Source organism: Macaca mulatta, chromosome 11 (assembly GCF_049350105.2).
Source record: "Macaca mulatta isolate MMU2019108-1 chromosome 11, T2T-MMU8v2.0, whole genome shotgun sequence".
Classification (NCBI taxonomy): Eukaryota; Metazoa; Chordata; class Mammalia; order Primates; family Cercopithecidae; genus Macaca; species Macaca mulatta.
The window spans coordinates 124471880-124489818 of NC_133416.1; the positions used below are offsets into that span (position 1 = coordinate 124471880).

The 17939-nt window shown below is 50.4% G+C and overlaps 1 protein-coding gene and 2 long non-coding RNA genes across 5 annotated transcripts in view; 1 reads left to right on the top strand and 2 right to left on the bottom strand.

Moving 5' to 3' along the window:
- Positions 1-2193: 2193 nt before the first annotated feature.
- On the bottom strand, positions 2194-5723 carry LOC144333125 (uncharacterized). The gene is made up of 2 exons (XR_013401521.1): positions 5029-5723; positions 2194-4069 (listed from the first exon to the last, which is right to left on the bottom strand). It is a non-coding gene; the product is annotated as an uncharacterized LOC144333125 (long non-coding RNA).
- On the top strand, positions 4805-17717 carry LOC144333126 (uncharacterized). Its single transcript, XR_013401522.1, has 3 exons — positions 4805-4973; positions 8583-9809; positions 17672-17717. It is a non-coding gene; the product is annotated as an uncharacterized LOC144333126 (long non-coding RNA).
- The window catches only part of NOS1 (nitric oxide synthase 1), a 227447-nt gene continuing 216651 nt past the window's right edge, over positions 7144-17939 (bottom strand). For all 3 annotated transcript variants that reach the window (XM_077955339.1, XM_028829952.2, XM_077955338.1), the window contains 4 exons: positions 16758-16906; positions 14120-14314; positions 12105-12223; positions 7144-9596 (listed from right to left, as the gene is read on the bottom strand). In XM_077955339.1, the coding sequence (XP_077811465.1) occupies positions 9581-9596; positions 12105-12223; positions 14120-14314; positions 16758-16906 (479 nt within the window). In that variant the 3' untranslated portion in view covers positions 7144-9580. The remainder of the gene's footprint in view (positions 9597-12104; positions 12224-14119; positions 14315-16757; positions 16907-17939) is intronic.

Sequence of the window (17939 nt, forward strand, 5' to 3'; positions counted from 1 at the left end):
TTACAGGCATGAGCTGCTGTGCCCGGCTGTATTTTTGTATTTTTTGTAGAGACAGGGTCTCACTATCTTGCCTAGGCTGGCTTGAACTCCCAGACTCAAGCAATCCTCCCACTTCAGCCTTCCAAAGTGTTGGGATTACAGGCATGAGCCACTGTGCCCACCAGGACTGGCTTTCAATAACTGTTTGCCCTTTTTAAAATTGGCTAACACATTGTTGTAGGACAGTAAGTGGGGCATGGAGTTCCCTGACTCCTGCTCTGTCTCTGATCTTCATCCCATACTTGAACTTAGGCATGAGGCTCAGGGATGGGATGGAGGAGTCAGGAGTGATATATGTGTGCGGGTAGGGTGGGCAATGAGTTGAGTAAGCTACTTGGTAATTTAAAAAAAGCTGAATGTCGGCTGGGCGCAGTGGCTCACGCCTATAATCCCAGCACTTTGGGAGGGCGAGGCGGGCAGATCACCTGAGGTTAGGAATTCGAGACCAGCCTGGCCAACATGGTGAAACCCTGTCTCTACTAAAAATCCAAAAAAATTAGCCAGGTGTCGTGGCCGATGCCTGTAATCCCAGATACTTGTGAGGCTGAGTCAGGAGAATCGTTTGAAACTGGGATGGATGTTGTAGTGAGTTGAAATTGTGCCATGCACTCCAGCCTGAGCGACGGCGATGGAGTGAGAGTCTGGCAAAAAAAAAAAAAAAAAAAAAAAAAGCTGAAATGTCTAGTCACGGCATCCAAATGGCCATGTCTGGAAGGGTATGATGAAGCCTCATCCCCCTGCATCAAACCCAACCACCAGTTTATTCCTTTATGGTCACAAATCTGTCAGGCATTTGACATCAGCGCTTCTTCATCTGTTCTTTTTTTTTTTTTTTTTTTTTTTCCTGAGACGGAGTTTCTCTCTTGTTGCCCAGGCTGGAGTGCAATGCTGTGGTCTCGGCTCACCGCATCCTCTGCCTCCCAGGTTCAAATGATTTTCCTACCTCTTGGTGTCCTGAGTTGCTGGGACTACAGGCATGCACCACCACGTCCGGCTAATTTTTGTATTTTTAGTAGAGACAGCGTTTCGCCATGTTGGCCAGGCTGGTCTCAAACTCCTGACCTCAGGTGATCTGCCCGCCTCAGCCTCCCAAAGTGCTGAGATTACAGGCTTGAGCCACTGCGTCCAGCCTCTTCATCTATTCTTTTACTGCTTTTGAGGTCTCTTTTGGAACTGGGCCTGAAACCAGCCAGGAATTAGGGTTTAGGGTCCTCAGGGAGGACGGCCCTAAATGGAAGACGGCTGAGGGTCCAGGTCCACCTGTTTCTCTGGGGTCCTGGCTACGGAGCAGCTGTGCTGGAGGAAAGGGGGTGTTGGGAAGGAGGGCAGAGAGGATGCTCAGCTGCGCCACCCAGACCTGCATCCGGAATCAGGAACAGTCCGCTGGCTGCTGGCAGCACCCTCAGCCTTCAGCCCCTTGGGTGTGGCTTCTGCTGGTGAGAGTTGCCTGACTCAAGACGGACTGATGTAGGGGTCTAAAGTCCCGCCTTCCAGTCCCAAATCGGGACCCCTCTGAAAGGTCACCTTTAGAATGCCCTGCAGGGCTGGCTGAAGTTTCTGTTGAGATTTATGGCAGCTCAGCTTTGCCTCTGACCAGAGAGGCCTCCTCCCCTCTCCTCCTCTCCCCCTGCCCTTCCCTTCTGCCTCCTCCTTTCCCTCCCTTCTCTCTTCTTCCCTTAGCTTTCTTCTCCCCTCCCCCTTTTCCTCTTTTTTCTTTCCCTCCTCTCTGCTCCCTCTCCTCCTCCTCTTTTCTCTCCCTCTCCTCCCCTCCTCTACCCTCCCTCCTCTTCCCTTCTTTTCCCTCCCTCCCCTCCCCCTCCTGCTCCTTCCCTGGTCTGTCTTCTCCCTCTCCCCTGTTCCTTCCTCTCTCCCCTCTTCTCTCCTCTCCTTCCATCTCTTCCCCTCCCGTCCTCTCTCCTCCCTTCCCCTCCCCTCCCACTCCCTCCCCTCCCTTCTCTTCCTCTCTTTTCCTCTCCAGTTCCTTCTCCTCCCTTCTCCCCTTCCCCTCTCTCCCCTCTCCTCCCCAAGAGCACTCCCTTGTCAGCCTCCTGACAACTCCATCTCAGAGCAGGCTTCTGGGGTACCCAACCCAGGACCCCAGGCCAAGGTGTGAGAAACTCCAAGCAAATCCAAGAGAAGACAGCAGCCAGCCAAGTTGAATCCACTTTTTAATATTGTAACCATAATGCAAACAAGCATAATAGGCTTTTGTTGAATCCCATAAAATTGGAAGATGAGAACTATACAGAAGAAAAGCATGCGACGAACACAGCCTGGACAACCTCGCAAAGAGCGTGGGGTGGGCGTCAGGCCTTCAAGGAAGGTGCTGGAGCACAGGGACACTTGGCAGAGATTAGCAGCATCGAGAGCTCAGAGGTAGGGGGGAAGGCCGAGTTTCTGACAGCGTGTGTGTGTGTGTGTGTTTGTGTGTGTTGAGATGTGACCAGGTCTGCCCATCTCCCCAGTTTCCCAAGCCCGGAAAGGACACTGTGATGTGGGGTGCCCGGCACCACTCTTTGGGCCTTCTGGAAAACCACTGCTGAGCCAGGAGTGTGAGTCTTAACAATCACAATGAGAACACAACAATGAAAACAGTGGCGGCAGAGCACAGGACGTGGGAGGGAACTGAGACCGAGTCGAGAGCACTGGATCTCAGTGGGTCTTAATCAGAACCAACACCAAGGACATAGTGTATTATTGAAATGGGCTGTCATCCTCTGTCCTGGCATAAGAGGGCTTATTTATTTTTTTTTTCCATAGGGTCTCATTCTGTCAGCAAGCTGGAGTGAGGTGGCACCATCTTGGCTCACTGCAGCCTCCGCCTCCCGGGTTCAAGTAATTCTCCTGCCTCAGCCTCCCGAGTAGCTGGGATTACAGATGCCCGCCACCATGCCAGGCTGATTTTTGTATTTTTAGTAGAGATGGGGTTTTGCCATGTTAGCCAGGTTGGTCTCTAACTCCCGGCCTCAAGTGATCTGCCAGCCTCGGCCTCCCAAAGTGCTGGGATGACAGGCATGAGCCACCACACCCGGCCTGGGAGGGGTTTTTGAAAGCATACTGCCCTCCCCGTGCCCCCTCCCCCAGATCTCCTCAAATCCCACTTTGGCAGGAGATAATGGCAACAACCACTGGGCCAGGCAAAGCTTCTGCTGCTTGCTCCAGGAAATCTATACTGAGAAGTCCTGGGGTAGCCAGCAGAGATTCTCTTGACCCTGAAGTCCCAGAGAGGGGTGTTGTCCCCGGGGACGTTGGGCAATGTCTGATGACATATTTGATTGTTACCATTGGCAGGACACTGCTACAGGTGTCTAGTGGATGGAGGCCAGGAATGTTGCTCGGCTTCCTACGGTGCCCAAGACGGCCCCCACAATAAAGAATTATCCAGCCCCAAATGCCAATAGTGCCGAGGTTGACAGACCCCGTGCAAGAGCCTCCTAGAACTTAAGAGTCAAATCTGGGCACTTGGATGTCCTGGAGTCATTTTCTAAAAGACTATAGGAAGCAGTGCATGGAGGCAGATGTGTTCCTGCCTACCAGGGCCATCTCGTTAATAACGGACTGTGTTTTGGACCAGACAGGCATAACCCTGCTTGATCAGAACTGTTCAGATATTCCAGAACAAAACAAACTCATAGATACATACTAAGGCATATTGACACCTGACCACCTCCCTCGCACGTGGCTTTGATAAGTATTAATAGGAAACAGACTCGCAACAGACACTGCTTTCCATGGGTGAAAGTGTACCTGGGTCCTCACATTTGGAGAAGGCAGCTTTTCTTTTGGGGTTCTTTTGCCACAAGGCAGGGACTGGCAGTGGGCCAAGGATAGGGGGTGTGAGATAAAGGGCAGAGGCCAGGCCAGGTTGGCTTCCAAAGGTGAAATCCCTGTTCATGGGGAACATCTGTGTTGACTCCCTGGGAGGCAGGCCCCTTCCCTCAGACCCTCAGACCTGTGTTTCTTCAATCTCAGCACCTGGTCTTTCAGTTTGATTTTTTTTTAGAGACATGGTCTCGCTCTGTCACCCAGGCTGGAGTGCAGTGATGCCATCCTAGCTCACTGTCGCCTTGAACTCCTGGGATCCAGTGATCCTCCTGCCTCAGCCTCCCAAGTAGCTGGGACCACAGAAGCATGCCACCATGCCCAACTAATTTTATTTTATTTTTTTGTAGAGATGAGATTTTACTACATTGCCCAAGCCGGTCTCAAACTCCTGGCCTCAAGTAATCCTCCCACCTCAGTCTCCCAAAGTGCTATTACAGGCATGAACCACCATGCCTGGCCTACTTTTTGAGCCAAAGAGGACATTTGGATGCAGGAGACTTTATGAAGTTTGGGGACAGCCAGAGAGTATGAATGGGTTATAAAGGAAGACTAGTTAGTGTTTCTCTCTCCTTGTTGCTTCCTGGCAGTCTCAGACTACCTTCCTGATACAGACAGAAGGCTTTGAGGACACGGTGGCCATAGCAGTATGCTGGGTATCTGGGGCAGCGGGTAGGGAAATATACAAGGAAACATGGCTGGCTTAAAACACAGACTAGAAGTCCATGGATTTCCTAATGGCATGAATGAAAAGGCTGCATGAGGCACTGGTGCTGTAGGAGGGCAGGGGCTCAGGCATCTGGACTGCCCATCCTGTCAGAACCATTTGTCCCATGAGCTAGGTCAGGACAACTCTCACTTGTTTTGAGCTTAGGGTAAAACCTGACCTCTTTCAAAGTCCAGAGCAGGCAGCTGCTGAAAGCGTGTTTGGTCAGAAGATTCCGTGTTCTTAACCGATGTCTACTGGCTGGGGGTCAGTTTTCCCTCCGGGCATCTGGGCATGGCTGGACTTGGGAAGGATTCACCCTGTCGACTCCAGAGAAGCTATCACATCAGCTCTGAAAACTCGTTTGCCTGAGCCTGCTCTTTGGAGACCTCTCTCTCAGCTAGTGGTAAGATGTTTTGTTTTACTTTATTTTATTTTGAGATGGAGTCTTGCTCTGTCACCCAGGCTGGAGTGCAGTGGTACAATCTTGGCTTACTGCAGCCTCCACTTCCCCGGCTCAAGTGATCCACCTGCCTCAGCCTTCCAGGTAGCTGAGACTACAGGCGCGTGCCACCATGCCCGGCTAATTTTTTGTATTTTCTTGGTAGAGTCAGGGTTTCTACTAACTGACTGACTGGTCTCCAACTCCTGACCTCAACTGATACACCCACCTTGGCCTCCCAAAGTGCTGGGATTACAGACACGAGCTACCGTGCCCAGCCTGCAAGATGTTTTAATTTCTCTTTTGTTCTCACCCTCTATAGCAGATGGGGCGCCAGGTACGCTGATTCAGTTCGTGGAGTCTCTTTATCACTACATCTGCCTCTTCCCTCACTCAAGCCTTGGTTGCAGCAATAACCCCCCAACAGCTCAACGGGCCATGCTCTATACTGTGGCCAGAACTTTCTTTTCCAAGCATAACTCAAATTGCCATAATGTCCCCTTTTAAAAAAAACACTCTTAGGGACTCCCTGTTGCCTTCCGAATAAAGTCTAAATTTCTTGTCATGCCACTCACCTCTCCCCACGGTCTGGTCCCAGCCCACCTTTTCTCGCCCTCCTCAGCCTTCCAAAGCCAGCCCCAATTTATCTTACATGCTCCCTGTCCGTGCCTTTCCTCTCTTCCCAATTCCTGACCAACTCTTACCTTCCAGAAGCTACCAGTAAAATCCCACCCATTTCTCAAACCTCAGAAATTTATGTCAGTTCCAAGACTGGTGTTCTCTCCATCAGATTATAACCTTTGGCCGGGCGTGGTGGCTCATTCCTGTAATCCCAACACTTTGGGAGGCTGAGGTGCGTGGATCATTTGAGGTCAGGAATTCAAGACCAGCAAGACCAACATGGTGAAACCCTGACTCTCCTAAAAATACAAAAATTAGCTGGGCATGGTGGCAGGCACCTGTAGTCCCAGCTACTCAGGAGGCCGAGGCAGGAGAATCGCTTGAACTGGGGGAGGCAGAGGATGCAGTGAGCTGAGATCGCACCACTGTAGTCCAGCCTGGGTGACAGAGCTTTTCTTGTCTAGAAAAAAGAAAAAAAAAGATTCTAACCTTTTGCATGAGAGGAACTGTGTTTCCCTTATCTCTGCATACTCTCTGGTGCCTTCCACACACTGGAGAAGCAAGACATGTTATAAGTTAAGTGAAAAATTAAAATGCAGTAAGTTTTGAACCAGGTACTGTAACTGGGCATTTCGTGGGCATTGTCTCATTCAATCCACCTTGTTATACAGGTGGGTAGATAGACTCTAAAAGGTCAAGTGAGCCGCCCACAGCCATCTGCACCAACAGGGGCAGAATTAGGATTTGCACTCAGGTCGGCTCCCAAAATTCCATTTTGATGGGTCTGAAGCATCCCCGGGCAAAAGAAAGCCACCTGGCTGTCTCACTCCAGGGAAACCAAAGGAAGCTCTCTCTCCTCCCAAGGAGTTTAACTGTCATCTCTCTGCTCTTTCACGACACAAGGTGCGGGAACTGGATTCATAGTGATGGTAGGTAAGCATGATCCAGCGTTCCTATTTCAGGAGACGTCTCATTCCTCTCGGCCAAACTCACTTTTCTGAAATGGGGTTGGAGCTGCTACAGGCCAATTCAGGGGGAAGAGGGAAATAAACGGGCCATAACCCGAACAACCCCCAAATACCCCGTCAACCCTATTTTGCCCACCCATTGGTTAATTCTATTTTGCACTTACGGTTGGCTACAAGGCCTGGATGAAAAGTCACCACAAGAGGGCAGTATTTCCCCATCCTGGATCTGAGCTAAACTCTAAATCTGTACTCCACTCTGGTCCTTGATAGGTTACTCAACAGAGAGAGGCTTTTGGTATCAGGAATTCTGGCAAATGAAAGAAACACATCAGATCGCCCTCCTGCCTTCTAGCCTGGAGTTGTGAAGCAGCTTGTGTTGGGGATTGAAAGGTGTTTACTTACAAAAAAAAATCTTTCTGGAGAAGAAGGATGAATCCTGGTTATATAATCATTTCTTTGGACTCCTTGACAAAATGAGACAATGTTTCCATCTGTCTGCTACTAAAAGGGTAGGGACATGCAGAAAGGAGGTGCCTGGCACATCGTAAGCTCTTCTAAGTATTTATTCCCTGATGGAAAAGCATTCCTGCATAAAGCTTGACTTGGAGTGGGAAGCACTGGTCAATTTCTCTTTGATGGGGGTTGGACACAGCAGTTTCCTTCCCTGGGGAACTGGGGTGGCGTCTCCAAAGGTATAAAGGATTGGAAAGAAAGCCTTCTGGAGAAAAGCTACTAGGAGCTGGAACTGTGTTTGCAGGAAAGGAGTTTAGAATGGGCTTCCCTTCAGGATAGAAGGGGAATCTAAATGCATCAAATTCTGGGACTGCCCCTTTCATTGGGAGATAGCCCCCTTAATCAATTTCCCATCCTCTCCCCATGCCCTGAACCCTTTCTAACTAGAACAATTACGGGGCTTCCAAATGTTTCAGGTACATGGGCGTGGACCCTTAATTATGGACACGTGTGGGCTTAATACAGGCCAGGGACATGTTTCTTGGCATCGAGGGTCTTCAACGAAAGCAGTGGCCATCTAAGATCGACACACTTGTGCAGGGAAGGGGATGGAGAGAGAGTGTGGGATGCTAAGTCTTTGTTCTTTACATCTGTGGAAGACTGAGCAGGGGAAATTGTGATTAAAGGAAGGCAGGGGAGATTATAGCTGGCATGAAGTCAAGCTCCACATGGCAGTAACGGGGCACTGGGGAGGGCTGCCAGGGATGGTAGAGCAAGGTGAGACATAGATTGCCTTTTCACTTTAACAGTCTCCTGGCCTGGGTCCTTTGGGGTGTTGGTGCCCTCATTGTAAAGGCCTTTCAAAGAGGGCCAGTGCACTTCCTCTTTAGCGGGCGCCCAAACTGAACACCAAGATATGCCCACGCACAGCATATAAAAGAAATGTGGTTTTTCTGTATGGCAAGACACAACAAACAGGGTAGAACCAGCAGAACATTCCCTTTCCATCCTTGGGGACCCTGCAGTCTGGGGGGCCACTAGGATTTCTTGTTTCTTTCTGGGAACTGCCTGACATTAATTTGTAGTACTTAAAAAAGTATAAAAAGGGATCCCTTCCCACCATTTACTTTGAGAGAGTAAATTCAACAGATTGCCTCTTAGGGAGAAATTGCGCGGGCCCCAATTCCTGCCAAAGACTTGGCTGCCCATTTTTGATCTGAGTTGAGGGTAATTTATTTGTCAAAATTACTTTAACAGGTTTAAAACTTTGGAGATCAACTGTAGAGGGCAACAAGCCTGAGGGCCAAGTTCTTCCCACCCTGAGTTGTGGTTCCTATTGAAGAAGCCACGTGGGACCTCATTGTGGCAACTCTTTCCAACCTCATCCACTTTAACGAGCTCCCATCATTTCATCCCCAAGGGTGAAGCAGCAAGCCCCCTTTGGGGGAATAAAAAAATAACAATCATATTGTTACTTGATATTGTTTCCAGGCACCAAAGCTTTAACATTTAATCCATTCATATTCTTTAGGTTCATATGACATTATGACTAGGAAAAACTGAGGACAAAGGACCCATCCAAAGTCACCTGGTGGCAAAGTGGAAGATCCTTATTGCCACCGGACTTCTTTGAACAACGTAACTTCCGGACCCCTTGGTATTGCTGGAAGGGGGGACTCAATGGACGTGGACAAGTTAAGTGATTCTGGTTGGGATGGCTGGGTTTGGAGAGGGGATTTGCCCAATCCCATTGGATGGGTTCATGTCACATGAGGGCTCTGCTCAGTGGTATCGGAATCTAAATGCATCAGATTCTGGGAATGCCTCTTGCATTGGGAGATAGCCCCCTTAATCAATTTCCCATCCTCTCCCCATGCCCTGAACCCTTTCTAACTAGAACAATTACGGGGCTTCCAAATGTTTCAGGTACATGGGCGTGGACCCTTAATTATGGACGCATGTGGGATTAATATGGGCCAGGGACATGTTTCTTGGCATCGAGGGTCTTCAATGAAAGCAGTGGCGATCTAAGATCGACACACTTGTGCAGGGAAGGAGATGGACAGAGACCCGGCCCATCACACACGCATATACACACGCACCACCAAAATGTCATCATAAAAAAGAAGGGGACTTCAGCGGCTGAGGGACTGGCTCAGAGAGCTTGTGCCTAGTTCCTGCAGCCTTTCCAGGGGAACCCCAGAGAAAAAAAACCCCACAGCGACGGCCATGTTCCAGTGGTTTCATGCACCCGTGAGCTGCCCTTGTCAGCAAGAGAGGGGGCGGGAACAGAGTTTTGTAAGAGCCACCGCAGATTAGAAAAGCATTGCATCGCAGCAGGAAAACTCAAGGAGGAAACCCAGGAGGGCCGAGGAAACCACTGAGGGGCGAGAACCCCGAGGAGGGAAACCAGGGCACAGCGACAAGGACAGGAGGCAGAGCGAGGGCCACGCAGGGTCCCAGAGGGAAGGTTCAGCAGTGTCTGTCCGCGCTTACAAAACTTGCAGCCGGCTGGGCAAGAGGGTCCAGTTAGGAGCTGAAAACCCTGTGGAAGGAGAAGTCGGGGGCAGTTAGTGCGAGGCTGCTGTGTTTCCTCTGAGTGTCCCAGAGAAAATCGCCCATGCTCTGGGCTCAGGGGCTTCGTCTCTTTCTTTCTTTTTTCTTTTGAGACGGACTTTCGCTCTGTCACCCAGGCTGGAGTGCAGTGGCGCGATCCCGGCTCACTGCAACCTCCACCTCTCACTGAAATCCCAGCACGGTTCAAGTGATTCTCCTGCTTTAGCCTCCCAAGTAGCTGGGATTATAGGCGCCCACCATGCCAGGCTAATTTTTGTATTTTTAGTAGAGATGGAGTTTCACCATGTTGGCCAGGCTGGTCTCGAACTCCTGACCTCAGGAGATCTGCCCGCCTCAGGCTCCCAAAGTGCTGGGATTACAGGCATGAGCCACTGCACCTGGCCCATCTCTTTCATTTAATCTGTAGCCCTAGTGTCTTGGACAGGACCTGGCACCTAGCAGGGGCTTGTTTTGAAAGAAAGAAAGAAAAAATGAATAAGTGAATGAATGAATGCTCACAAATACAACTGGCCGGGAAGAGCAGCATTTCAACGGACTTTTTTTTTTGAGACTTGAGTCTCACTCTGTCACCCAGGCTGAAGTGCAGTGACGCGATCTCGGCTGGTTACAACCTCCGCCTCCTGGGTTCAAGCGATTCTTGTGCCTCAGCCTCCTGAGTAGCTGGGATTATAGGCACATGCTACCATGCCTGGCTAATTTTTGTGTTTTTAGTAGAGACAGGGTTTTGCCATGTTGCCCAGGCTGGTCTTGAACTCCTAGGCTCAAGTGAGCCACCCATCTTGGCTTTCCAAAGTGCTGGGATTACAGGTGTGAGACACTGGGTCTGGCAAAAGGGTTTGTTTGTTTGTTTTTTCTCTTGAGACAGGGTCCTGCTCTGTTGCCTAGGCTGGGGTGCAGTGGTGCCATCATGGCTCACTGCAGCCTCGACCTCCCTGCGATCAGGCCATCTTCCTGCTTCAGCCTCCCAAGTAGCTGGGACCACAGGCGTGTGCCACCATGCCCTGCTAATTTTTAAATTATTTGTAGAGACAGGGTCTCCCTACATTGCCCAGGCTGATCTTGAACTCCTGGGATAAAGCAATTCACCCACCTCAGCTTCCCAAAGTGCTAGGATTATAGGTGTGAACCACCACACCTGGCCTTAAATGCTTTTGACAGCCCAGGGACTTGTGATCTGAAAGGCAATGATATGAGTCTACTGGTCACAACAGTATGTTTTTGAGACTGCTGTGTCATTGTAAGCAGAAAACAAGGAAGATGCCAAATTCAAGAAATGAGTGTATGCCTTGTGCTGCTGAAAAAACACAGCTGAGTCCCCACCCAATTTAAAGTAAAGGGCAGACACGGGTGGTTTCCAGGGGTTTTATGGCGGGACTGGGGCAGGGAGCTTTGGGAAATGAAATGATGATCAAGGTTGCTGTGCCACGGAATTCAGGTAAGGTTTAAATCATGAGACCCAGTCCCAGTCTCCTGGTGCCTCAGCCTGTTTCCAGCAGTTTCTAGAGGTTCAGTGAAATTCTCAAAATCATATGAAGTGTAATTTGTGTTGATGAGAAAGCCCCCAGCCATTTAGGGGGTGAGGGAGCCGCGGGAAAGGACACAAAAACTGAACTCCAGACCCCCACCCAGGTCCAGGGCGATCCCATTCTTCTCCCCACTCTCCACAAAAACTGAACTCCAGACCTCCACCCAGCGCCAGGGGTGATCCCATTCTTCTCCCAACTTTCCTAAATGAGGAGTGTTCAAACACTTTTGTAGAAGAAACCCTTGCCCTAAATCTGATGCTAAACCCCAGTAGGTGAAAAACAAACAAGAAAGATACTTCTGGTAGAAATGTCACAGATCCGGCCAGGCGCGGCGGCGGCTCACACCTATAATTCCAGCACTTTGGGAGGCTGGGGCGGGCAGATCACTTGAGGTCAGGAGTTTGAGACCAGCCTGGCCAACATGGTGTCACCCTGTCTCTACTAAAAATACAAAACTTAGCTGGGCGTGGTGGTGCACGCCTGTAGTCCTAGCTACTTGGGAGGCTGAGGCACCAGAATCGCTTGAGCCTAGGAAGTTGAGGATGCAGTGAGCTGAGACTGTGTCACTGCACTCCAGCCTGGACTACAGAGCAAGACTCCGTCAAAAAAAAAAAAAAAAGCAACTTCCCAGAGCTAGGAGCCATCATTATACTAGGGGGTGCCCCAGACAGAAGCCGGCACCCAAAGCAGGGGTTTCCTCCCACACTGGACAGGGCCTCAGGGTTCCCCTGGAGGACTCGTTAAAATGCAAACTGCTGCATCCTAACTCCTAAGTTTCCCATCCAGCAGGTCTGGGGTGGCCTGGGAATCTGCATTTTTAAACACGTTCCCAGATGGTGCTGATGTTGCTGTTTGGGGACTCTACCATGGGAAAGCCAGACATCCCTGCCCAGTAGGACCTAGAAGAGCGGGCTCTTCCTGCCCCTCACCCAGGGATAGAGCCAGCTTACTCATCGGTGTCTTTTTTGCTCTCTTCAATGAAGGCAATGGACTCAGATCTAAGGCGGTTGGTCACTTCATACGTTCGCAGGGTGACTCCGAAAATATCCTCGTGGTACCGGTTGTCATCCTAGAAGACAGAAACAGCCAGAAAACAGCTCTCAAATGCCAGATAAAGGCTTGGAGCAGGGACAGACTCGCCTGACACCTGGAACGGAATATCCCTCAGGAAGATGGTTCCCAAAGAGATGAGGCTGAAGCCAGTGCCCCCGAGGTACCTTTGATCTCGAAGACTCTGCTCAGCAAAACTGTTCTCTGGGATGTAGCCCAGTTGGCAAAGAACATTTAGGTTGCCATCTGGAAACACTGCAGCTGGTTGGTGGATTCTCAGGTGAAAAGGAGTGATGAGGTCAAATGGAAACCTCACCATTCCCCGCTTTCCTCCCTCCAACGTGTTCCTGCAAGTTCAGGTCTGGGCAAGGCTGGGTTTAGTGTGAAATAGCCCACGAGACCAGAAGAAAGGGGAGGAAGGAACAAGTGGCCGCTTAGCACTCAGGGAACTCCCCATAGCTGCCCACAGTGGAGACTGCTTGGGCATGCATGAGTTTCTCTGAAGGTGAGTATCTTTGCTCAGCATTGCCCAGAAAGAAGCAAGCAAAGAGAAGAACCTACCCTGGAGTCCCAGGAAACAGCCCAAGCGATGACTGACTTGTGACATCTGCAAATTTACCAAGTTATGGGAGCTCCTGTGGCGGGCAGTCAATATTCTCAAAGGGCAAGGGGATTAAACAAGGGGAAAATGCACCTCAATGCTGGGGAAGGGCAGTGGCTGGGAGCGTGCATCTGGCAAGCCAGGAAGAATCTGTTGTGCACTAGGTTCCAGCCTCCCCTGGTCCTGAAAGTTTTGAAGAAAGTCACCCATCTGTAGAGTGGGTTCATTTTCATTTTCAGTTGGGGTGAGTTTTTTTTTTTTTTTTTTTTTTTTTGAGACAGAGTCTCGCTCTGTTGCCTGGGCTGGAGTGCAGTGGCGCGATCTTGGCTCACTGCAACCTCCGCCTCCCGGGTTCAAGCGATTCTCCTGCCTCAGCCTCCTGAGCAGCTGGGACTACAGGCATGCGCCACTATGCCCAGCTAATTTCTGTATTTTTAGTAGAGACGGGGTTTCACCATGTTGGTTGGCCAGGATGGTCTCAATCTCTTGACCTCATGATTCACCTGCCTTGGCCTCCCAAAGTGCTGAGATTACAGGCGTGAGCCACTGCGCCTGGCCATTTTTTTTTTTTTTTTGAGATGGAGTTTCACTCTCGTCACCCAGGCTGGAGTGCAATGGCGCGATCTTGGCTCACTGCAACTTCCACTTCCCAGGTTCAAGCGATTCTCCTTCCTCAGCCTCCCGAGCTGGGACTACAGGTACCCACCACCACGCCTGGCTAATTTTTGTATTTTTACAACAGACAGGGTTTCACTGTGTTAGTCAGGCTGGTCTTGACCTCAGGTGATCCTCCTGCCTTGGCCTCTCAAAGGGCTGGGTTTATAGGCTTGAGCCACTGAGCCCAGCCGGGGTGAGTTTTTAACTCCCTTCCGCAAAATCCTGGGGAATCTATAAAAGTGTCTCTTGAGGGTCACACGAAAGAGACTGAGTATATAGAGGGCTCCACAGCTCTCCTCGGATCTGTTTGTGCAGTGCTCAACCTGTACAACTACACGGGGCAGTGCTGCAGCTTCTGAGGCAGGAAAAGTTAGGTTAGAATGGTTTCTGTCTAGTTACCAGAGGTCCATTCACTCGTTATTTTCACACATGGCCTCCAGTCATATTTACTACACCTGCCTGCATGCCCAGCCATCCTTCTACTTTCTCTGTCATTGTTTGGGGCCACCTATATCCTCTACCCTCAGTGGTAAGTGCAGTGAATGGGAGCAGGGATATCATCGTGGCTCCCTAATCATCAAGACAGGTTGGATGAAAAAGAGGCGATAGGAGAGTGGATATAGGAAAAGGGACCTGGGAAGCCAGCCTGTCACGCACCCTCAACCGACTGATGAACACGCCGGCGTCCTCTGCCGAGAGCTTCCCCTGCTGGGTCATGATGCGCTGGATGGCTTTGAGGACATCAGCGGCCATGGTGACGTCCCCACAGACGTAAATGTGGCCCCCTTGCTCCTTCAGGGCTCGGTACACAGACTCCGCCAGCTGCTCCTGCAGGATGTCCTGCACGTACTTCTGCAAGGAGCAGAGGGCAGTGAGAAGGGGCTGGGCTGTACAACATGCCTGCCATAGCCCATGTCCTCCCGGGAAGCAGAGCCTGACTCAGGGGCTTGTGGGCAGGTAGGATCTTTTGTGAGCTGATCCCAAGGAACAAGAGTAAGGGACTGGGAAGAATGAGATAGGGAAGGCGGGAAAGTCAATTGGAGGGTGCAGGAATGCATTGCTACCCTCTTTGGACAACTGGAGCTCAGCTCTGCTAAGGACCCTCCAGGGAGCTGGATAGATTGCTTCCCAGAATCATCCGCTGCAGAGGGGAAAGACGGGGAACATTCACTACCCACTCCTCTCTCCTGGTGGCCAATGGTCCCTGGGTGTTAACACCTGCACACGTCCAGGTGTGCGGCTGGTTACTGCAGGCATCCTATGTTAGAGTGCCAGGGAAGCCCTGGGCCGATAGCAAGAGATGGGGGTGAGGTGAGGGGCTGGCTGCTGTAGCAATAGCAGAAGGAAAAGGTGGGCTGAGAGGGTGTGAGGTGGGCACAAGGGGTGTCTAGTACAGCTCCAGGGAGCTCATTGGTTCAGGATATCTTTAATTTGTCCAGGAAACTCCTGCTCTGAAGCTGATATTCAGCTGGAACATGCTGGCATGGCTGTAGTGACTCTTAAGACTGACATACTTCCACCCACACTGCTCGGACTCTCTGGGTGCCCCCCAACCCACTGCAATGTCCTGACTCCTTCCCTGGGACCCTCAGACCTCCCCAAGAGCCAATGGAGCTTTAGTACTGTGGTCCATGTCCATTCTGACTAGTATTGCCTCTCGTGGACTGTTAAATTTCTATTTATTTATTTATTTATTTAATTTATGAGACAGAGTCTCACTTGTTGCCCAGGCTGGAGTGCAGTGGCATGATCTCGGCTCACTACAACCTCCGCCTCCCGGGTTCAAGCCTTCCTCCTGTCTCAGCCTCTTGAGAAGCTGGGACTACAGGCAAGCGTCACCACACCCGGCTAATTTTGTGTTTTTTCTTTTTTCTTTCTTTTTTTTTGTAGAGATGGGGTTTTACCATGTTGGCCAGGCTGGTCTCAAACTCCTGGCCTCAAGTGATCCAGCCACCTCAGCCTCCCAAAGTGCTGGGACTAACAAGCATGCGCCACTGCACTCAGCTAATTTTTATATTTTTATTAGAGATGGGGTGTTACCATGTTGGTCAGGCTGGTCTCGAACTCCTGACCTCAAACGATCTGTCTGCCTTGGCCTCCCAAAGTGCTGGGATTAAAGGTGTGAACCACCGCACCCAGCCTAAATTTATTTTTTTAAATTTCTGTTTTTAAATATTTTAAATTTTTATTTCTAACTATTTATTGTTTAGAGACAGAGTCTTGGTCTGTCGCCCAGGGTGGGTTGCAGTGGCATGATCACGGCTCACTGAAGCCTTGACCTCCCAGGCTCAAGCTGCCCTCGTACCTCAGCCTCCCAAGGAGCTGGGACCACAGTCATACGCCACCATGCCCAGCTAACTTAATTTTTTTTTTTTTTTGTAGGGACGGGGTCTAAGCATCTTGCCCAGGCTGGTCTTGAACTCCCAGACTCAAGTGATCCTCCCACCTCAGCCTCCCAAAGTGCTGGGATTACAGGCATGAGTCACGGTGCCTGGCCCAACATTTTTCATTACAGTAAAATACACGTCATGTAACATTTACCATTGTAACCACTTTAAAGTGTACGACTCAGTGGCATTAAGTACCCTTCTCAGTGTTATGGGATCATCACTATCTGGTTCCAGAACTTTCTTCTTTACCCCAGATGGAAACCCTATACCCATTTGCAGTTACTCCCCACTCTCCCCTCCCTCAGCCCCTGGCAACCACTAATCTACTCTGTCTCTATGGATTTGCCTATTCTGGATATTACATATAAGTTGAATCTTATAATATAGGCTGTTAAATACTTTATTGTATCACATATATATTTTTGAGATGGAGTCTTGCTTTGTTGCCCAGACTGGAGTGCAGTGCCACGATCTCAGCTCACTGCAACCTCTGCCTCCTGGGTTCAAGTGATTCTCCTGCCTCAGCCCGCCAAGTAGCTGGGACTACAGGTATGCACCACCATGCCTGGCTAATTTTTGCATTTTTAGTAGAGATAGGGTTTCACCATGTTGGCCAGGCTGGTCTTGAACTGCTGACCTCAAGTGATCCACTCGCTTTGGCCTCTCAAAGTGTTGGGATTACAGGCGTGAGCCACTGTGCTCGGCCTGTTAAATATTTTACGTAGATATTTTCCCTACCCATGCTTTCTGAAGTAGAGAGCAACTTCACAGAAGGGAAATCAGGAAGCTTAAGAGTGAGGGTGAGGGGTTTCTGAGAGTGGGATGTACAAGTGTGTACACACATGAGTGTGCACCAGTGTGCACATGTGTTGGGCTGGGCTGGGGGATGCGCTGCTGGGGGTTACCTTTGGTTTGTCTGGCTCCCGGGAGTAAGCCGTGTACAGCTCTCTGAAGACCCCCTTGTTCTTGGCCTGCAAGGTCTCTTCCCTGTAGATATGATCTATCTTGGATTGCCGGCACCCGAAGACCAGGACCATGGGGCAGGGGTTCATTCCTGGGGACCGGGAAGACCTTATGTCACCGATGGCTCTCTGCCTGATGTGTGGGGTGGCTGAGGTGCCAGGGATGGGGAACTGAGACCTTAGCGTGCGCCATGCGGATAGAGGCTCACGAACACTGGGGCAGGCAGATGTATGCGTGCACACACATGTACGCAGGTGGGTGCTCACATGCTCACACATGCACACACTGAGGAAGGAGGTGACGTGTGTTCAATTTTAGTGGACCTCCCTCCCAGGTCTCAATCCTTCTTTCTGCTCCTTGACTACTCAGGAGCCCCCACCTGATGCCCAGACTCTGGAGCTAGATGGCCTGGATTGAAATCTCAGCTCTGTGATGAACAACTTAGTCAACTTTTTTGTTTTGTTTTTTTGTTTTTTTGAGGTGGAGTCTTGCTCTGTCACCCAGGCTGGAGTGCAGTGGCACGATCTCGGCTCACTGCAACCTCCGCCTTCTGGGTTCAACCGATTCTCCTGCCTCAGCCTCCCGGGTAGCTGGGATTACAGGCGCCTGCAACCATGCCCGGCTAAGTTTTGTATTTTTAGTAGAGACGGGGTTTCACTGTGTTGGCCAGGCTGGCCTCAAACTCCTGACCTCGTGATCCGCCCACCTTGGCCTCCCAAAGTGTTGGGATTATAAATGTGAGCCACTGTGCCTGGCCTTTTTCTTTTTATTATTACTATTATTATTAAGATGGAGTCTCACTATGTCGCCCAGGCTGGAATGCAGTGGTGTGATCTTGGCTCACTGCAACCTGCAGAGTGAAACCTGCAGAGTTTCACTCTTGTTGCCCAAGTTGGAGTGCAATGGCACTATCTTGGCTCACTGCAACCTCTGCCTCCCAGGTTCAAGTGATTCTCCCGTCTCAGCTTCCTGAGTAACTTGGATTACAGATGTGGGCCACCATGCCTGGCTAATTTTGTATTTTTAGTAGAGACAGGGTTTCACCATGTTGGCCAGTCTGGTCTCAAACTCGTGACCTCAAGTGATCCACCTGCCTTGGCCTTCCAAAGTGCTGGGATTACAGG